This window comes from Hemiscyllium ocellatum, chromosome 9, assembly GCF_020745735.1.
Source record: "Hemiscyllium ocellatum isolate sHemOce1 chromosome 9, sHemOce1.pat.X.cur, whole genome shotgun sequence".
Taxonomy (NCBI): domain Eukaryota; kingdom Metazoa; phylum Chordata; class Chondrichthyes; order Orectolobiformes; family Hemiscylliidae; genus Hemiscyllium; species Hemiscyllium ocellatum.
In genome coordinates, this window is record NC_083409.1 from 55,471,173 (window position 1) to 55,492,276 (window position 21,104).

The following is a 21,104-nucleotide window of genomic DNA, read 5'->3' on the forward strand; positions in this document are numbered from 1 at the left end:
CAGGTTCCAACTCTGCAACACCGGAAATGAAATTCATCAAATCTGTGCCCAGACCATCTTTGCCATTGAAGCTCATTGTGTTCATCAGTCTTCTTTAAGGAGATAAACCTGTCACCAAATCCCATTCAGTAAAACAGCATGGGATATCATTGATTATAAAACATAGTCACTGTGGTATGTCCATCAGTACTGTCTTGTGTCAACCAAAAAGGCTTAATAAATGCAACATTTTCCAAATCCCAAGAACAAGCACATTCTTAAGAGCAACTTGGCAGAAAGATGAATGTTCATTAGCTGCCATAACACACTAAATAGACCTCTCACTTTGGACCCGCGATAAACCATGTATTGATAAGCCTCAGTTGGGGCAGAAAATCTGTACAATGCAAACCAATTTAAAGTGTTTGAAAGGATAATGGTTTGGCCCCTGCTCTCTATGAAATCATTTTGATAGTACGTTTGTTACAAATGTTCCTGGGCTAGGGGGAAGAAAAATAAGCCTCGATTTCCATTCTTGATCATTATCCAGTAACTCATGCTGCACAAAGTGTTTTTGTGTGTAGAGAATGGATGCAGGTTGGATTGGCCCCTTCATTGCCTCATCCTCCGTTTGGATTCTCACATGAAGCATGTCTTTTGGATGAGAGAGCAGCTGGTGATTCGAATATATCCAAGCAATAACTTGAGCTTTTTGGGAAAAGAAGGGAGAAATTTGGAGGAGAGTAAGAAAAATATTTCCTTGTACAACAAGTAGTTTCCAATTCATTAATGTTTTAATCTCTGCACCCTTACCACTTCAGAGAGCTGAACTATCAGACCATTTTTCTCAGATTGTCACCTGCCAATGTAATGTAAATTCAGCAGGACTTGGTGAACAGAAAGAGTCAAACCACAAATTAGCAATTCCTAATCCTACACAACAGGAAATAGGATTTGAAACGTCTCTGCATTTACTGTGTTTTATGTTCAAGTTTCAGTTCTTAAAATATTTTTCATATTATTTCTATTTCCAATTCTCCTGTTAATCTATAGGCCACTATTGCAGCAGTGTGACACCAAGCACTAATACCTGTCAGGCTTCATATTGTGCTGACTTCCCTTGTCAGTTCAGAAGCTTGCCCTTTGGCCCAGCTTACCCCACAGCCTCAACATTTTCCCTGGCCGAGGTCCAGCAGGAACTTCAAATGTTGCAAAGACAGCTGGGAGAAAGTGAGAATTTTGCCTGATATTCTGCTTGGATAACAGACTTGTGTAACTGAGCATGTGCAAAATAGCATGATCTAGAGTGGGGGTATAATTGGGACACTAAAATAATTTCTGTATTTTAACTTTTCATTTATTTTTTTTTCTTTAAGAACGGACATTTGTTATATTTTTCTTCTAAACTATCTTTCAACTCAGAGGTTCAATCACTGATCTGTGTTAAACAAATTTGGAGGCTGAATAGGCTGGAATGTTTTCCCTGGAGTGTCGGAGGCTGAGGAGTGACCTTATAGAGGTTTATAAAATCATGAGGGGCTAGGGTGGAGGAGTCCAGAACTAGAGGGCATAGGTTTAGGGTGAAAGGGGAGCAATTTAAAAGGGACCTAAGAGGTGACTATTTTATGCAGAGGTTGGTGCGTGTATGGAATGAGCTGCCAAAGGAAGTGGTGGAGGCTGGGACAATTACAACATTTAAAAGGCACCTGGATGGGTACATGAATAGGAAGGGTTTAGAGGGACCTGGGCCAAGTGCTGGCAAATGGCACTAGATTAATTCAGGTTATCTGGTTAGCATGGACGAGTTAAACCGAAAGGTCTGTTTCCATGCTGTACATCTCTATGACTCTATCATAGCTGAAATAGTTATAGTGATTCTAAATTTGGCCTCGACATTGTAGAAGGGGAAAAAAAAGATGGGCTTCCCATTCCTGAACACAGAGCAGTAATTCTTGTTGGTATATGTTTATGTAAATGTCATGGAACAATAAGATTAAATTAACTGGAATGCCCTTAACAGTTGAACAGTCTGCCTGCTCTTCCAATTGAGCTAATTGGGTGAAATGTGCATAGCAAATGGAACCATGGAACATACCCACGATTGTTAACACTGTAGGACAATTGTACCTCCCGGTATGTGAGGAAGGAGAAAATTGGCAAAAAGAAACAGGGTAAATTCAACAATCCTGTGCCTCTAGCATACCTCCAATGCCGGATGACAAACAGGCTGGGATTAAAATTAGAGTCGAGATTAGAGTGGTGCTGGAAAAGCACAGCAGCTCAGGCAAAAGCCCTTCATCAGGACTGAAGGATTAAAATTACACTACTATATTTCCAATCGGCATTTCGTTGGAGTATGGCTCAGCATTGAAGACATTGAATTTACTCTTCTATCGCAAACCTTGTTGTGGACATGAATTGTGCTGGAATTTCCTAAGAAATTCAAGGGTTGGCATTCAAACAAAACAGGATTAATAAATGTAAAATATGGCAGGCTTGGTGTCAAGGGAATAATTATAACCTATTATTTTAACGTTGTGCTATGCAAATACTTTGCACCGGAAAATTAAGTAATTGAATAGATGCACAAAACGATGTTTTACATCTCCAGTGATGAGCCTCTGATCAAAATACAGAGTATTTTTGTGATAGATTCACACAATACCCACAATAACCTTTCACTGCAGCTTTGAATGCCTTGTTTGGGCCCAAGAGACATTCATTATTTAGCATGATGAATACCTATTGCTATTAACACTAAAATTGCTAATCAACAACATTTGCTTGTACAAATGACAAACCTTTTAACCTTTGACACAAACTAACATTAATGAGATTGTTGATCCTCTAATATTTCACGTATAAGCTGCAGTTCTGTATAAACCAATAAGGTGGGTAAAATGCCAAATTCTATTGCATGATTTTTGAAAATATATCTTGTTGAAAGGATCTCATTGTGGCCTATGAAGTTGAGTGAAGAGGAGCAGATGTGGATATGGTAACATTGTGGAATGAAACAAATTGCTACCAGATCCAACATTTCCTGAAAGAAATCAAGGAATTTGTTCTTCATGAAAAATTTTTGATGTGATACATTTAGTGCTGATGACAAGGAGGTCCTTCAACAGTTGCACATTGTATAAGTACAATAATCGAAAACTACTAATGTTACAAATGGGCATTTATTGTTGGCCAGACATGATGGTTTGAGTTATTTTTGCATTTTGTAGACTTTTATAACTCTTTGAAAGTCAATAAGATGTACATTTGTTGCTTCTGTAATTTTTTTCTTCCTCTCAACTTTCTGAACCTCTACTGAAAATAACTCTTGCAGATATGACCTTTTCTGGTACAGGCACCGGTATGTCTCCACATTTAGGACAGGTTGGCTGTATCTCTCAGTCCCACAATACACTTCACCAACAGCAAAGCAATACCAACAACTTGCAGGAGATCTTGCGAACCAGTAAAAGTTATTTGGACAACAATGGTCTCTGGGAAACAACTATTCGACCAGTGAGAATTGGTGCAGTTGGGGATTTGTCCTCTGGATCATCAGGATACCAGTCAGGCACTAACATGGCAGGTAAAGAAATTTTTGCTTTTTAATTCATTAGACCAGCATTTATTGCCCATCTGGAATTGCCATTGAACTGAATGACTTGCTAGGTCATTTCACAGGGCAAATATGAGTCAACCACATTGCAGTGGGTTTGATGTCATTGTAGGTCAGACAGTTTAAGGACAGCAGATTTTCTTTTCTATAAGATATTACTGAGCCAGATTGGTTACTATGACAATTGAAAGTGGTCACATTATATGATTTTTATTGAATTCAAATTTTACCATATGCCATGATGACATTCAAACCCATATTCCCAGAATATTAGAGTGTGGGGCTCTGGATTGTTAATCTAGTTGCATTGCCATTATGATAAATACTTGGTTAATGCTTCATACTGATGTTATACAACTTGTAGAGACTATTTTTGTAAGGCTAGAAATGAGGAAATGTTATCCAGTGTAAATGCTGTCATGACATCAGCTTCCCTATCTCTATAAACTCCTCCAGTACTAGAATCATTCCCATGTCTACATTTCTTTAACTATAGTGTTCTGTATATTTTCTCTACCTTTGCCCATTTTTAACAGCTGTGCTTTCAGGCACTAAGGCACTGCCTTATGGTAATATTCACCCACTTAATTGAAACCATATCCAATCAGATTGTTGTATTATGCCTCGGCCAGAAAATTTAGCTCAGGAAAAGAAGAATCAGAAGGGCACTTACAGTCATAGAGTCATGGAGATGTACAGACAGAAACAGACCCTTCGGTCCAACTTGGGGCGGCACGGTGGCTCAGTGGTTGATACTGCTGCCTCACAGCGCCAGGGACTCAGGTTCGATTCCCGGCTCGGGCAACTGTCTGTGTGGAGTTTGCATATTCTCCCCGTGTCTGCATGGGTTTCCTCTGGTGCTCTGGTTTCCTTGCACAGTCAAAGATGTGCAGGTCAGGTGCATTGGCCATTCTAAATTGTCCATTGTGTTAGGTGGATTAGTCATAGGTAAATGTAGGGCAATGGGTGGTTTGCTCTTCGGAGGGTTGGTGTGGACTTGTTGGGCCGAAGGGCCTGTTTTCACACTGTAGGGAATCTAATCTCATCTAGATTTGGAGATGCCAGTGTTGGGCTGGGGTGTACAAAGTTAAAAATCACACAACACCAGATTATAGTCCAATAGGTTAAATTGGAAGCATACTGTGCTTCCAGTTAAACCTGTTGGACTATAACATGGTGTTGTGTGATTTTTAATTTAATCTAATCTAACTCGTCCATGCCGAGCAGATATTCTAACCTAATCTAGTCCCACTTGCCAGCACTTGGCCCATATCCATCTCCACCTCTCCAAGTCATGTAATACCCCAATACCTTTTAAATGCTGCAATTGTACCAGCCTCCACCACTTCCTCTGGCAGCTCATCCCATGCATGCCCCACCCTCTGCATAAAAAAGTTGCCCCTTAGGTCCCTTTTAAATTTTTTTCCTCTTACCCTAAACCTCTGCTCTCTAGTTCTGAACTCCCCCACTCCAGGGAAAAGACCTTGTCTATTTACCCTATCCATGCCTCTCATGATTTTAGACACCTCTATAAGGTCACCCCTCAGCCTCTAATGCTCCCGCACTTTTACAGTTTACATGTCCTCTTTTGTGAAAAATTGCAGTTGAGTAGGAGGCATGTGACAGTCATTCCCAGGAATGCCATTAAGGCTTTTTTTAGAATTCTCTACTGTCTAAAATTTTCTAAAGCCATCCTTCCTTCATACCTCTGTTTGTTCCTTTACAATCATGTTTTTGCTTTGATCACCAATAGTATCTGATGTTAGTGCAGAGTGCTGAGGGACACAATAATAGTCGGGGCAGCTGCCTCCAAGGCACACTAGGGAAAGATCACCTTCTAAGGTATTTCACTAAAGTAATATGAGGGTCCGTTCAGTTCTCAGACCCCTCATTGCCTCAAAGTTAAAGTTAATAGTTTCTTGCATGAGTAGAAAATGCCTTTGTTTTTGCAACGGCAGGGAAGCTCTGAGAAATGTCAAAATTCTACGTTTTACTGTTTTTGTCTGCAAAGATTGTGCTGAGTTGAAAATGTGTTGCTGGTTAAAGCACAGCAGGTCAGGCAGCATCCAAGGAATAGGAAACTCGACGTTTTGGGCATAAGCCCTTCATCAGAAATGAGGAGAGGGTGCCAGGCAGGCTAAGATAAAAGGTAGGGAGGAGGGACTTGGGGGAGGGGCGATGGAGATGTGATAGGTGGAAGGAGGTCAAGGTGAGGGTGATAGGCCGGAGTGGGGTGGGGGCGGAGAGGTTAGGAAGAAGATTGCAGGTTAGGAGGGCGGTGCTGAGTTGAGGGAACCGACTGAGACAAGGTGGGGGGAGGGGAAATGAGGAAACTGGAGAAATCTGAGTTCATCCCTTGTGGTTGGAGGGTTCCCAGGCGGAAGATGAGGCGCTCTTCCTCCAACCGTCGTGTTGTTATGTTTTGCCGGTGGAGGAGTCCAAGGACCTGCATGTCCTCGGTGAAGTGGGAGGGAGAGTTAAAGTGTTGAGCCATGGGGTGGTTGGGTTGGTTGGTCCGGGCGTCCCTGAGGTGTTCTCTGAAGCGTTCCGCAAGTAAGCGGCCTGTCTCCCCAATATAGAGGAGGCCACATCGGGTGCAGCGGATGCAATAGATGATGTGTGTGGAGGTACAGGTGAACTTGTGGCGGATATGGAAGGATCCCTTGGGGCCTTGGAGGGAAGTGAGGGAGGAGGTGTGGGCGCAAGTTTTACATTTCCTGTGGTTGCAGGGGAAGGTCCCGGGAGTGGAGGTTGGGTTGGTGGGGGGTGTGGTCCTGACGAGGGAGTCACGAAGGGAGTGGTCTTTGCGGAACGCTCACGAAGGGAGTGGTCTTTGCGGAACGCTCACGAAGGGAATGGTCTCTACAAAGATTGTGCTGAACTGATTTAGAACCTTTGTATATAACTTAGAGATATTTTTTGACTAAAGAGTATTTTTGCAATTAGAAATATCTGATTTCAGTGCAACTCTAAAGTGTCTTTAAGGTCTTTTTTGCATTAGAAAATCATGAAATGCAATTGGGTATTGTAATTATTAAAGCTTTAGTTATCAAATTCTTAAAATTACTGTGACCAATTAAAATATTAGGGAGTGAAATAGATCTTATTAAACTCCATATAAATTAATTGGAGGCCTTTTAAAGGGATTGCTGAAAAATGCAACCACTTAAGTTGATTTTGAAGAAAAAACACTTGGCTTTGAGTGGAGGTGGAGTGCTTCTCCTGACCCCATTTGAAGACTGTAATTGTTTACAACTTGGAGCTAGAATTCCTTTCCACAATCAGAGAGCTATTAGTCTGTCAGGAGCAAATAAGGATGAGAACACCCTGTGAATGGAAGAGCACAAGAGAGCCAGATGCTGTGTTTGGAGGAGAAACTTCTCTCCGATTCTGTCTGTATCTCTCATGTGTGGGACAGTGAGGGTCACTGGTGGCCCACGAAATTGATTCTTTTTCCTGGGTCATTTCGTGGACAAATTCCACATATTTGCTCTTTCCTACTACACGAGGTGTGCAGCAAACAAGCTATACTTGTTGCTGAACTGTGGAGTAACTAGTTGCTGTTTTGTGGTTTATGTCATGCAATGATTATAGTCTGGTGTTTGTAGTTTAAGATGGAAGGGACACCAAGGATGACTGAGGGATTGAGCTAGATTGACATATGCAGAGGTCACTGACGCTGACCAAGGGTGGGTGAGAAGGCAGCAGGGTAACCAGTGGAGGACCTGAATAGATTAATATAGGCATCCTCTCCAAGAACTAAGTCAGTGAATGCCTCCGGGTACACGATTAAATATGGCTTCACAGCTTTCAACTCCTTGAGGTAACAGCAGTAGTGCTGATTTTCTGCTTGCTCCCAGCCAGAAAATTAGCTGTGTTCTTTGTAAATCCCTATGAAATGGGCTGAGAGGCAAGGAAAACTAACCTGCCCCTGAGCAGAAGTGATGCTTGCCTCCATGTCTACTGATTAACTTAGACTGTGCTATGGCACTGTTCACCCACTGGGTTGAATCTATATCTACTCAGGTTGATGAATTAGCTTTGACAGCAGTAATGTTGTAATTATGTCTAGGTCAGGGGAAGAGATAGGGATGGGAAAATCAGAAGGGTGCTTTTTTGTGATGCATTTCACACTCTCTCACATAAGGTTTACGTGCAATCTTTTGTGAAAAATTACCATTTGAGTAGGAAGCAAATGGCATTGTTCCCTAGCACACATTACAGTTTGCAGAAGACATGCCAAACAAAAGAAAAAATGAAAGTAGAAATAAAATTAAAAGTTTGATCATCTCCTTGTTGATGGTAATATATTTTTTAAAAAGTGAGTTGTGCTTTTGTTGCAACTTTTTATTTCTTTTGTGTGTAGGTGCAGAGTTGCTGGAAGAACATCTTCGGGAGATTCGTACAATGCGACAACGCCTAGAGGAGTCTATCCATGCAAACAACCGACTTAGGGAGCAACTCGAAATGCGTCTGGCTGCTGCAGCCATGGAAAATGGTAGGATGATCTCAGAATTCAGACATTTTACATTCTACTTCAAATAGTTGTGATTTTGATGACAAAGTAACTTACCAAAAGATGTTTGAGGAAAAACCTGTAAAAAATGTAAACCGAGACTACATATCTCATGCTCCCACAGCAATATTAGAACTAACCTAGTAGGTAGTACAGCTGCATGACGCTGGGATGATTCTCATTGCAGTTTTCATTCTGAAGGCTAATTCCTAATCTTTACCTGTTACACCTCTGCAGCAATGTGACTGAGATGTGAGGTTCAGCAGATCAGGGCACTAAACCTGTCTCTTTATATTGAATGGGTAAACCCTGGCCGTCTCTGTGAGTTCTTGTGTCTTCAGTTTGGCATTTCTTGATGGTTCCAGCTGTAGTGGCTGCTCCTGTGGCATTAGCGCCATCTTTCTTTGGAAACCATTTCCTGCCTGTCTGATTGGCTCTCCCCTCCGATATATTACCCTGAGGATACACCTCCAATGATGTGTCCTCTTTCTCCAGATGCAGCATCAGAATGGCCATGTAAATGTTGGTGCAGTTGAACTGTAGATCCTCCAGATGGGGCAGCAGCCTTTTGGGGGTGAGCTCATCCTTAATAGGGCGGCAGGCCAGCAGCAAGAACCTGGTAGAATGTGGCCCTGGATTCTGCTATCTGACCAAGAAGGTTCACTCATCCCCTACTAACTATCTCTCAGACTAGTGAAACAAATCTACACAAAGTACTTTGTATCTTTGTTATTTGTAGATACAAAATAGTACATGTGTCTACAAGTTTATCAGATGACTAATCATTTGACACTTTGTCAGATGCTGATTAACTGGAACCCTTGATGCAGATTTTTCACTCCCAGCATTTGTTTCTGACTTGGTCCTCCTCATTTTCTTGTAGCTGGTGCTCCAAGCAACATCTACATCCAGGGACTGGAAACAATGACTCAACTGTCAGAGGAAAACCGAAAAATGAGAGAAGAGATCCTGACTCTGCAAAGCCGGCTTTCTCAAGTGCCCATGGGTTAGATACTGAACAGAGCTGAAGTTTCTGTTTTAAACAAAAACTAAAATTCCCTGTTTTTCTCAGTAATTAGCAGTCCACGAGTTGCAGTCTCAAATATTGCACTTTTCAAAGCACTTGTTCCAACAGATTATTTTGGCTGTTCATTAGTTGATGAATAAAATGGACAATTTGATATTTCTCATGTAGAAAGCAGGAACACTGATGGTTACAGCTTGAAGAACTGTGGGATATCATATGGAGGAATCCTCCATCCATATTCTGACCCTTCACTATATGTAAAAACATCTTTCAGCTGTATCAATCATTCCTCCATAGGCCTATGAGGCCAACAGTTCTTCCAAGGAACTATTTTAAGGGATAATTGCTTATTTAGACCAATACTTAGCATGGTGCAGCTGTAGGCTTGTCTTCCTCAAATATAAAATAACAATCTTGTTTCTAGTTAGTGATGTTTCACCTCAAGCATTTGAAAATGAATAGCACGAATGTTGTTGGCATAGTGCTGAGTTATAGAAGATTGGAAAGAAAACTTCTCCATCTCTTTGCCTCCATTGCTCAGTTACATCTACATGGATTTAGGTTTGCAAGCAAAAAGAGAAATGGTTGAATTCCACATTTAACTAGTCATTCGAGGATATAGATTTGGTGTCAAAGGAAGGAAGAAATTAGTAATTACTGGATGAAGCCTATATATGATCCCAAAAAAGTAGGGTGAACTACACAATGAGAGATAGGTTTTTTTCTTATTAACATGCTCTGTCAGGATGTCAAACTTTACTTTAGTATCTTACTTGTCATCCACAAGTCCTACTGAATTTAATGGCCCCATCCAATGGCATGCTGCTGCTGGTAGCTCCCACCTTGACCTAATCTACTTTTCAGCACTGCCACTGATGTTATTCTTGCCAGAAGTACAGAAAACTTCCCAAAATGTCTGTACTTTCAGAAGCAGTAAGGTCAGTGATAAATGCTAAACAAATTAGCTCTTCGAACATCCTAACTATGTTTATCTTTTGAGTTGTGTAACCCATATAAGGAGCTGATGCTACAAATACAGCCTTTGTGTAGTAAGCAACAGACTAGCTGAGGAACTTCTTAATCCATTGCTTAAAGTGCCTTTGAGTGCTGGCTGGTGTTGCTGTACCTAGTGCAAATTCTCAATAGGAAGTGTAACTCGCAAGCAAACAAAAGTGTAGGTTACATCTACAATGTTGTTAGGAAGGGAGTTCCAGGATTTTGATCAGTGACAGTGAAAGAACAGCAAGTGCATTTCGAGTCACTGAAATGTCATCCTCAAAGCCTATTCATCATCTATCAGCCACAAGTCAGGAGTGTAATGGAATACAGTCCACCTGTCTGGATGAGTAAAGCTCCAACAGTACTTAAGAAACTCAACACCATCCAAGACAAAGTAGCCCAATTTATTGGCACCCTATCCATCACCCACAATATTCATTCTCTTTATCATTGATCACAGTGGCAGCAGTGTGTATAGTCTGAGATGCACTGTAGTGATAAAGCAAAGTTCTTTAAACAGTACCTACCTTCTAAAACCATGACCTCTATGCAAAAGGACAAGGGTAGCAGATGCACGGGAACACAACCTCCAAGTTTCCCACCAAGCACAACAATGTGGGTGTATCTACATTATGTGGATTGTAGCAGATACAGAATGTAGCTCACTGCCACTACTTCCAGTGCAGTTAGGGATGGGTATAAATATTGGCATAAATTAAAATGCTTGCATCTGGTGAAATAAATAATAAAAACATCAGTGGTATATAGCTTGGAGGGTGGAGCAACTTGTAGGTGGTTTTAGTTACATGCATCTGCTGCCCTTGTCCTTCTAGGTGATAGAGGTCATTGTAATAGGGTGCCATTATGTACCATAGAACTTTTCATCTCTCCATTTCACTCTGTTCATTTAAGGTTCTCCTTAAAACTTACCACTTGATCAGGTTTTGAAGCAAATTCCCCATTCCTCCTCCTTAGCTTGGAGTAGATTTTTCTTATACCTTGGTGAAAAGGCAAGAAATGTTTTTCCATATTAATCAAAGCAAGTTATTTTTGTTTTTGTTTAAAAGTAAAATTTGCAACTTTTATATGCAATCTTCATAAATAATACACAATTAATGTTTAACATTGGTTGTGAAATTAATTGTTTTGATTTTAACTCCACAGAACAGGCCAAAGAAATGGAGCAACTGAGGGAGAGTCTGTTAGCAATCAGAGCTAGATATAAGCTGTTGGAGACAGAGCTGGATCAGTGGAGAGAAGAGAACAACAGATTGCAGGCCCAAATCAGGGACACACAGGAGGAAGCACTACAGCTCAGAGAGCAACAGCAATGCAGCCAAAACAAAAACAAAAGGTATTGAAACCAACGTTCTGTTTTTCTAATTAATGTATATGCCAGTGATGTTCACTCTACTTGTTCCAGGAGCTTGCATTACTCAGCTAGATTCCACTGATACAATCCATCCAGCTTTGAAGTTCCTCAAAAACTGTTCACTGGCATTGTTGATTGTCAGAAAAACCCATCTGGTTCACAGATGTCTTATGGGGTTGGAAGCTGCTGTACTTACCTGGCCTCACCTACGTGACTGACTCCAGACCCACAGCAATGTGGATGTCTCTGAGTTGCCTCCTAGGCAATTCGGATGCACAATAAATGCTGGCCTAGCCATCTACATCCCTTGAATGAATATTTTAAGAAACACAATATGTCCTGTGCATTTCTGATTTTAAGTGAGCTGTTTCAAGGAATTAAAAGTTGACTATGTATTTTCATGAATGGGTTATGCATTTGCATTCCATACAGATAATGGGCACAAAAAGTCACAAACTTTACTGATGTTAAGTAAAATGTGTTTGAATAACTTGCATCCAATTCTTCGTGGATATGAGTCCACATTACAGAATTGGTATCTATAGTTTACAAATATGTTGGCAGTGAAGGTAAAAATAGGCAGTGTGTAGAATGGAATTAGTATTTTATACTGAATTGAAGCTGATTGCTAGAGAGTATAGAGAGCTCTACCCACATATACCTGTTCTACACTTATACAATGCCTCTGTGTGCTGGTTGTGATAACAAAGCAAAGCCAAGTGACATTCTTCATTTGTTACGTTCCGTACATTGGTCCTTACATACCATACTTATATTGAAGCAGAATGGTAGCATGTCAATGACATAATTAAACCAGCTGATGGGATATGATAGTTCAATGAATTCCATTCCCAACACAGGGATTAGCTCAAATTGTCAGTGGGGATTTGAAGATCTCACTGAAAACAGATTGTCTTAGATTTGTGAGCAATAAGGAGGTAAAAATTTTCTGTGTGTATTATAGGCAAAACTTTATCCTTGTTTCAGAACAAAATTTACATTTTTGCTTCAGAGTAGGCATGAATGAAATCTTATAGACCCATGTTAACTCTATTCTTCCTCTTTTGCCTTATCTGTTTTGTTCGCTCTGCCTAGGCTTTTGCAGGAGATCACTATGCTACAACAGCAACTAAGTGAAAGTCACCAGCTACTGCATTCTCTCCAGTCTGAGATTCAAGTGTATGAGAGGCTGTATGGAAAGAAGAAACCTTTCCAAGGTAGGAAGAGTCTATTCATATTTAGATTCCTTCAGTTCTATTTGAATTATAAACTATTCTGAAAAGCTAGTGAAATCTAATTCTAGATTTCTGAATTTATTATAAAATGATTGGAATGCATAAGAAAGCCCACTTAGACTGTCAAGCCCATGCCAGCTCTGCTAGAGAAGTTTAGCTAGTCCCAGTCCTTACTCCATAGCTCTGCAAATGTTTCCCCCTCTTGTCTTTCTCTATTTCCCATTGGAAATTAAATTTATTTCCACCACCCTTTCAGGCATTGTGTTCCAGATTAAAAACACATTGATGTGTCAATATGTTTTTTAGATTAGATTAGACTTACAGTGTGGAAACAGGCCCTTCGGCCCAACAAGTCCACACCGACCCGCCGAAGCGAAACCCACCCATGCCCCTACATTACCCCTTACCTAACACTACGGGCAATTTAGCATGGCCAATTCACCTGACCCGCACATCTTTGGACTGTGGGAGGAAACCGGAGCACCCGGAGGAAACCCACGCAGACACGGGGAGAACGTGCAAACTCCACACAGTCAGTCGCCTGAGTCGGGAATTGAACCCGGGTCTTCAGGCGCTGTGAGGCAGCAGTGCTAACCACTGTGCCACCGTGCCGCCCACGGTAAATAGTGTTCTCCACTATTTGGAAAATAAGGTTTCACTCACAATCACAAAATCTCAGGCAATTTGGCATTATAAATTCCAGACTTAGAGACATAAAGATCACAATTATAAAAGTTGTATTTTCTCCCTTACAGTTTACTCTGGAAGTGCTCAGCACCACAGTGACATCCGTGACTTCCTAACCCAAATCAGGGGCCTTCGGATTCAGCTGGAGCACAGTATCCATACTAATGGCTGCCTACGGAAACAGCTGAAAGAACAGATGGATGAACATCGACCAGACAATCTTAATATCAATCATTCATCATCTAGTGAACATGGCAACAGTAAACAGATGTTCCAGGGTAAGATGACTAGAAATGCGGTTGATATATAGAGTGAAATTAAAGTCATTGCAATGAGAAATGGTTTGGTGGCCTAGTTAATAGTGCAGTGAAAAGCAGGAGTGGGGATGTAATGGGACAGAATTTAAATCTTCTGATTACTGAAACCATTTAGATTCGTTATGGAATGTGCTCCATTTTTTGCTTTTTATTTACAATTTTCCTGAATTACTAATTCAAATACAAAGCATTGAAGCACTTTGTGCTTAACTCAGTTGCTGCCAACAAACTTGAGACCCACTGAGAGAAACATAGTTGTCAACTTTGTACTCTTAATATGTTTGGCTCCCTTGGAAAATCTTGAAAACATTGTAGCTTTTCAATTCTTCTCATTCAACTGGGGTCTTATTTTGTTAAAGAAAAATTGTACAGTGTCCTGGCAAGGTCACAATTGCATATTTTGTCATGATATATCAGTGTGTTATATCTGAGTATCTTAAAAGTCATGCACCTAGTGTGAAAGGGTTACACACTTGTGGAGTTGCAAATGTAGCAGTCCCTGCTAATCTGCAAATTTCCTTCACAACAGTGGTTAATCTGTAGTTGGCCTCAATACTTTCTGAGCATAAAGGATCAGGAAAAATTAAACAATTACATTCAAGTTGGAAACTGATTTGGTGTCATCAGCACATTTGGAAATACTATAGTTGGTTCCCACATCCAAATCATTTGTATAGATTGTGATAGCACTGGAGCCAACCAATGATCCTTGCAGCAAATCACTAGTAACACCCTGCCATCCTGTGAATGAGGTGCTCTCTGCTGATTATAGTTCTTCTAAGATTAAACTTAAGTATAGCTTTTCCTCTTTCCATTTATACTTCTTTGCAGATTGTGTGCCATCGCCACCTGTTCGAGACACTGGCTTGTTCTCGCCATTCCAATTGCACTCAAAGGCAACTTCATCAATGGAGGATCTTAAAATGGAAGACACATCACGTCAGCATGGTGTGTATACAGCTTTATTTGTCACTATTTGCTATCCTTCAATTAACTAAAGTTTGAATATAGCTTCACTTGTTTCCTTCCTACCTCCTTCCTTGCTTTGGATGGGAGAGCAAGGAAAAGCAATATGAAAAATAGAGTACAATTTTGAAGTGTGCACAAGAACAGAGAAATGTGGACACGAGCATAAACCACTTGAAAGAAGCAGGGCTTGTTGAAAAGTGATTAGAAAAGCATATGGGACACTGGGCTTTAGAAATATAGACAGATACGATAAAGCCAAGGAAATTATGATGAACCTTTATTGAACACTAATTCAACTTCTGATGAAATGTTGTGTCTAATTCCAGGCACTACACGAGGAAAGGTGTGAAGATTTTAGAGAGGATGCAGAAAGGATTTGCAACAATAGTTCAGGGGATGGGGAACTTCAGTTACAAAGATGGATTGTAGAAACTGGGACTATTCTCAAAAGAGAAGATTAAGAGGAGATTTGATTGAGATATTTAGAGTAGATAGAAAGAGGCAGTCCTATTACATTAGGGATGGAGAACTAGAGGATAGCAATTTAAAGTAATTGGGTAAAAAAAATCCCAAAGGCAACATAGCAAGCCCCTCATTATGTGGCTGGTAATGATCTGTAATGCACTGCCTAAAATAATAGTGCAGGTAGAAAAGTTGAGCTTTCAAAAGGGAACGGGTTAATCATCTGGAGAGAGATAATTGCAGTACTCTAGGGACACAGCAGGGGAGTGGGACTAGCTAAATTCTCTTTTGACGAACTCAGTGGCCTCCCTTTGTGATGTAATCATTCTATGACTGCTGCCTGATAGAATGGGCTTTAGGTTGTTGCATCCTAGGAGGCTGACACATGTGCTGAGCTAGCTCATTTTCACAATACTAACAAGATGGGAGTGTGAGGAAATGGAAATATCTGCTCTTTAACTTGATATACACTCAATTATTGAACTCAGATTACACTTGTGGTTGGTATGGAAGTCATGTTGTGGGTTTTAGAGTATGGAAACACTTTTTTTGATACTGTTATGATCCTGGATGGAACATTCAAATTTACATTACAGTCTGGTTAAGGACCAGTAAACATTTTGTTTGGAGACAAAGTTTGAAATCTCAGATAATTACTTAAAGAATAAAGTTACAAGATTCCATAGATTTAAGCAATAAAAATAAACTTTATATTTGCTTATCAAAGTTGTAAATACACCTTATACTCTTAACATCCAGAATCAACATGAGGTAAACATAAATTAACAGGAAAACTGCACGTGAGATGGTCAATACAATGAAAACCGATCCATCAAATTTCTCAGTAACTCACCGAGACGAGTGATTATTTAGAGTCACAAAAATTCTTTAAAACATAATTCCCTCCTGCAAAGATTTTCAGCCTTTCCTCATCAGAGTAAGTTTAATCCGTAGCCCAACAGCAGCTCTGCTCCACCTGTGTTTTATCATAACATAATAATTTCATGTACTCTGTTATCCCTCTATTATTTCCACCAGTTTCTTCATAAGAGATTTGCACAAAACTATATAAAATGACATGGAGCTCTTAGTTCAGACGCTGAAAACTAAAATGAAATCGAGTATTATTGTGCAGTAATGGGGAGGTGATTGCGTAGTTGCATAGCTGCTTGACTAGTAATCCAGAGACCCAGGTAATGCTTGTGGGTTCATATATGAATCCAACCATGGTAGATGGTGGAATTTGAATTTTAAAAAAATTAGATGAACGGTCTAATCATTGAGTGTAATGTTAGTCCTACATGGAGAAAAATCTGTCCTTACCTGGTTAAAAACAGAGTCATCACTTAGCATCAGAAACAGCCAAACTCGGCCATGTTGACCCTGCAATATCCCAGTTATAGAATCATAGAGTCATGCAGCACAGAAACTGACCCTTTGGTCCAACCAGTCCATGCCGATCATAATCTCAATTAAACTAGTCCCACCTGCCTGCTCCTATCCTGCATTCCTCCAAACATTTCCTATTCATGTATTTATCCAAAAGCCTTTTAAACGTTGTAACTGGGCCCACGTTCACCACTTCCTCAGGAAGTTCATTCCACAAGTGAACCACCCTCTGTGTGAAATAAATTGCCCCTCATGTCTTTTTTTAATTTCTCGCCTCTCACCTTAAAAATATGCTCTTTAGTCTTGAATTCCCTCATCCCGGGGGCGGGGAGGGGGGGTGTGGGGAGGAGGGGGACCCTATAATTAACCCTATCTAAATTCCTCATGATTTTACAAACTTCTGTAAGGTCCCCTCTCAATCTCCTATGCTCCAATGAAAAAACTCCAGCCTTCTTTTATAACTCAAATCTTCCATACCCATCAACATCCTGGTAGGTCTCTTCTGAACCCTCTCTAATTTAAAAACATCCTTTCTATAACAGGATGATCAGTGGACTCAGTGCTCCAGAAGAGGCCTCACCAATGTCTTGTACAACCTCAACATGACTTAAATAGCAAGAAGAAAAGCCTGAGTTGTCTTTGATATTGGTAGGCTATTTGGGCTGACAAGTGGTAAATGGAATTTAATCCCAAAAAATATGAGGGTTTGCGTTTTTGGAGGATCAACAGTACACTCTTGCCTTGTTGGATATTAGGACTCTAGGAAGTACAGAGGATCATAGGGACCTTGATTTGCATGTCCATGATCCTTGAGGACAGCAAGATAGTTATGAGATGGCATATGACATACTTGCCTTTATTAGTCAGGGAACTGAATACAAGAGCAAGGAGTTAAGATAGAGTTGTATATAACATTAGTTAGGCCACAGCTGGAGTACTGTGTGCAGTTCTGATCACCACACTATAGGAACGATGTGACTGCACTCGAGAGGATGCAGAAGAGATGCACCAATGTGTTGCCTGGGTTGGAGCAATTCAGTTATGAAGAAAGACGAGATAGGCTGAGGTTGTTTTCCTTAGAGCAGAGAAGGCTTAGGGGAAAATCTGAATGAGATATTTAAAGGTCTGAGGGGCGTAGATAGAGAGAAACATTTTCCCTTAGTTGTGGGGCAAAACCTTGTAACTTGAACATAGCGGGAGATTCTGTGTGGCAGATGGTAGGGTTATCGGTAGGGTTTACTATTCTGAAATGTGTCAATGTCAGTATAGGGTTCACCCAGTTCAGGGGGCAGTTAGGGAAAGTTTCAAGACTAACTGTGAACTCTTTGCTTTAAGGGGGATTAGCATCTCCTCCATTTCCCGCATCTCTGCCCTCACACAACCACCCTCCAACCACAACAAGGGTGGAGTCCCCCTAGTCCTCACATTCTACCCCACTAGTATCCTCCGCCATTTTTGCCACCTGCTATCAGACCCCACCACCAAAGTTAATTTCCCTCCCCACCCCTATCCACTTTTCGCAGGGACCGTTCCCTCCACGACTTCCTTGTTAGGTCCACACTACCCACCAAACCCCCCCTCCACACCCGGAAGTTTCCCGTGTAGCCACACAAGTTGCAAAACATCCCCCTCAGCTCTGTCAAAGACTCCAAAGAATCATTCCAAGTTTGGCAAAGATTCACCTGCATTTTCTCCAACCTGATTTATTTCATTCGTTGCTCTAGATATTAGATTAGATTACTTACGGTGTGGAAACAGGCCCTTCGGCCCAACAAGTCCACACCGACCCGCCGAAGCGCAACCCACCCATACCCCTAACCTAACACTACGGGCAATTTAGTATGGCCAATTCACCTGACCCGCACATCTTTGGACTGTGGGAGGAAACCGGAGCACCCGGAGGAAACCCACGTAGACACGGGGAGAACGTGCAAACTCCCCACAGTCAGTCGCCTGAGTCGGGAATTGAACCTGGGTCTCAGGCGCTGTGAGGCAGCAGTGCTAACCACTGTGCCACCGTGCCACCCAATGGTGTCCTTTACACTGAAGAGACCAAACACAAATGTATGGCACGGTTCAGTTGACATTTTTAGTCAGTATGCTCCAATCAATCCCATCTTCCAATCATCACCCATTTCAACTCCCCCCTCCCATTCTCCCAAAGACATGTCCATCCTGAGCCTCCTCCACCATCAAAACAAAGCCACACACAAGCCTAGAAAAAAAGCCACCTCATTTTCTGCATCTGGAGCTTCCAACTAAATGGCCTTAACATAGAATTCGCCAGCATCCAAATCTGTCCACCCCCCCCCAAACTCGTCCCAGGTCCAGCCCTCCCTCTTCACCTCACCCCATTAATCTGACCTCCCTTTCAATCTTCCTTCCCAGCTATCTGCTGCATCCGTCCCACTGACCAGTCACAACTATATCCTACCTGCGTCCATCCATCACTATCCCACCCACCTTTCCCTCCAGCCCCATCCCACCCTCTATCTATTTTGCAGCCCCTTCCTCCCCTCTCAGTCCTGATGATAGGTTCCAATCTGAAATGTTGACTCTTCTCCTCTGATGCTGCCTGACTTGCTGTGCTTTTTCCAGCTCAGTTCTTTATCCACCACGCAAAACAGTCCATTTAAACTATTGAATAAAAGACCTCATATCCTGTGATACTCTGAATTGTCCTTGCCAACTGGTCTGTAAACTACACAGAGCAAGGGTTTCATTATAGAGAGTTGGGGGAGAGGATTCTTCTCTTTAATCTGTCAAAACTTTGATAAATCTTTGCTTTGTGCATTTTGGAAGGTGTCCTATCTGAGTCTGGCTTAGTTCAGAATTGATAACAAGAGTCACTGCTTATTCATGATATGTTAAAAGTTGCCAAGATGTTTTCATGCTTCATCAGTCCAATTGCTGTTCCCATTCCACGCATTTCCTGTCTTTATGGGCTTGATGAGAATGGTTTGTATAGTCTACATAGATTTTGGCAAAGTCTTGACAAAGTTCCATATGGCAGACAGTTGTGAAAGATGAGAACACATTTGATCAATATGTGAGTAGCAAGCCAAAATTGACTCAAGTGGCAGAAAGCAAAGGTCAGCATGCTGCTTTTGTGACTGGAAGATTGTTTCCCATGGAGTTTCATAGGGTTATGTCAGGGTTTCTTGCCATTTGTGTTATACATCAGTGAATCAGGGTTAAAAATCACACAACACCAGGTTATAGTCCAACAGGTATAATTGGAAGCATTCTAGCTTTCGGCCATCGCTCCTTCATCAGGTGATAGTGGAGGGCTCAATCTTAACACACAGAATTTATAGCAAAAATCTACAGTGTGATGTAACTGAAATTATACACTGAAAAATTGATTGTCTGTTAAGTCCTTTGTCTGTTCGAATACCATGACAGTTTCACTTCTTTCATGTGTAAATCACAAAATTCTCAGGTTAGCTGTTAACAATGGTGATAGCTAGACAATATGTTGAAGGTGTTAGCCCCCTATGTTCTCTGTCTATGCCATGATGTTTAGATTGATTCTAATCTAAAAAGTGAGATAATGGAGTTTTACATGAATTCATGCAGTTTTTGAGCAAAGTACAATGTAACCCTGCAAGTACAAATTCACCCCACAAAATATATGTGTGCATGTGGGTCTTTGTGTGTGTGTCTGTCTGGGTTGGGGGTTGAGAGTGTGAGAAAGTGTGTGTGTGTGTAGTGAGTGTAGAGTGTCTTAAGTCTGTGAGGGGGTGCATGTGGGAGTGTGTGTGTCTGTAAGGGTGTGTGGGTGTCTGTGTGCGTGCCTGTGTGTGTGTGTGTGTGTAGGAGTGTCTGTGTGTGTGTGTATAGTGCAATGGTGGTCACCTGTAATGTGACACGAACCCAATGTCCCGGTTGAGACCCGCCCTATGGAAAAGTGGTCCAGGACATTCGACCTTGGACCTTCGGGTGACCATCCTCCAAGGCAGTCTTTGGGACAGGCAGCAGCAAAAAGAGGCTGATAGCTAAGTTTGGTACCCATAGGGAGGGTCTCAACCGGGACCTTGGGTTCATGTCACATTACAGGTAACCACCATTGCACTATATACACACACAGACACTCCTACACACATACACACATACACACATACACACACACACACACACACACACACACAGAGGCACTCCTATACATACAGACACGCGCAGAGACAGGCACACACACTCCCACACTCTCACATGCACCCCCTCACAGACTTAAGACACCCTACGCTGACCCACCCCCCCCCACACACACACACACACTTTCTCTCACTTGCAACCCCCAACCCAGACAGACAAAGACCCACAAGCGCGCACACATTTTGTGGGGTGAATTTGTACTTGCAGGGTTACATTGAACTTTGCTCAAAAACTGCATTTATACCAAGTTTGCTAGATCTTTGACCAATCAAATAATCTATCTATGTTCCATTGTAGTTTCCTTATGCTCTCTTCATAACTTATTTTCTGAGCTATTTTTGTGACATCAGCAAATGAGCAACATTCAGTCCATTCATTTAT

At 41.4% G+C, this 21,104-nt stretch overlaps 1 protein-coding gene across 11 annotated transcripts in view; it reads left to right on the forward strand.

The window, feature by feature from the left end:
* pde4dip (phosphodiesterase 4D interacting protein) overlaps positions 1–21,104 on the forward strand; it is a 465,593-nt gene that overhangs the window by 425,927 nt on the left and 18,562 nt on the right. For 10 of the 11 annotated variants that reach the window (XM_060830337.1, XM_060830338.1, XM_060830339.1 and 7 more), the window contains 8 exons: positions 1,033–1,209; positions 3,314–3,565; positions 7,962–8,093; positions 8,995–9,117; positions 11,302–11,491; positions 12,605–12,726; positions 13,500–13,709; positions 14,580–14,696. In XM_060830337.1, coding sequence (XP_060686320.1) covers positions 1,033–1,209; positions 3,314–3,565; positions 7,962–8,093; positions 8,995–9,117; positions 11,302–11,491; positions 12,605–12,726; positions 13,500–13,709; positions 14,580–14,696 — 1,323 coding nt within the window. The remainder of the gene's footprint in view (positions 1–1,032; positions 1,210–3,313; positions 3,566–7,961; positions 8,094–8,994; positions 9,118–11,301; positions 11,492–12,604; positions 12,727–13,499; positions 13,710–14,579; positions 14,697–21,104) is intronic. The other variant, XM_060830334.1, reaches the window with a different exon arrangement.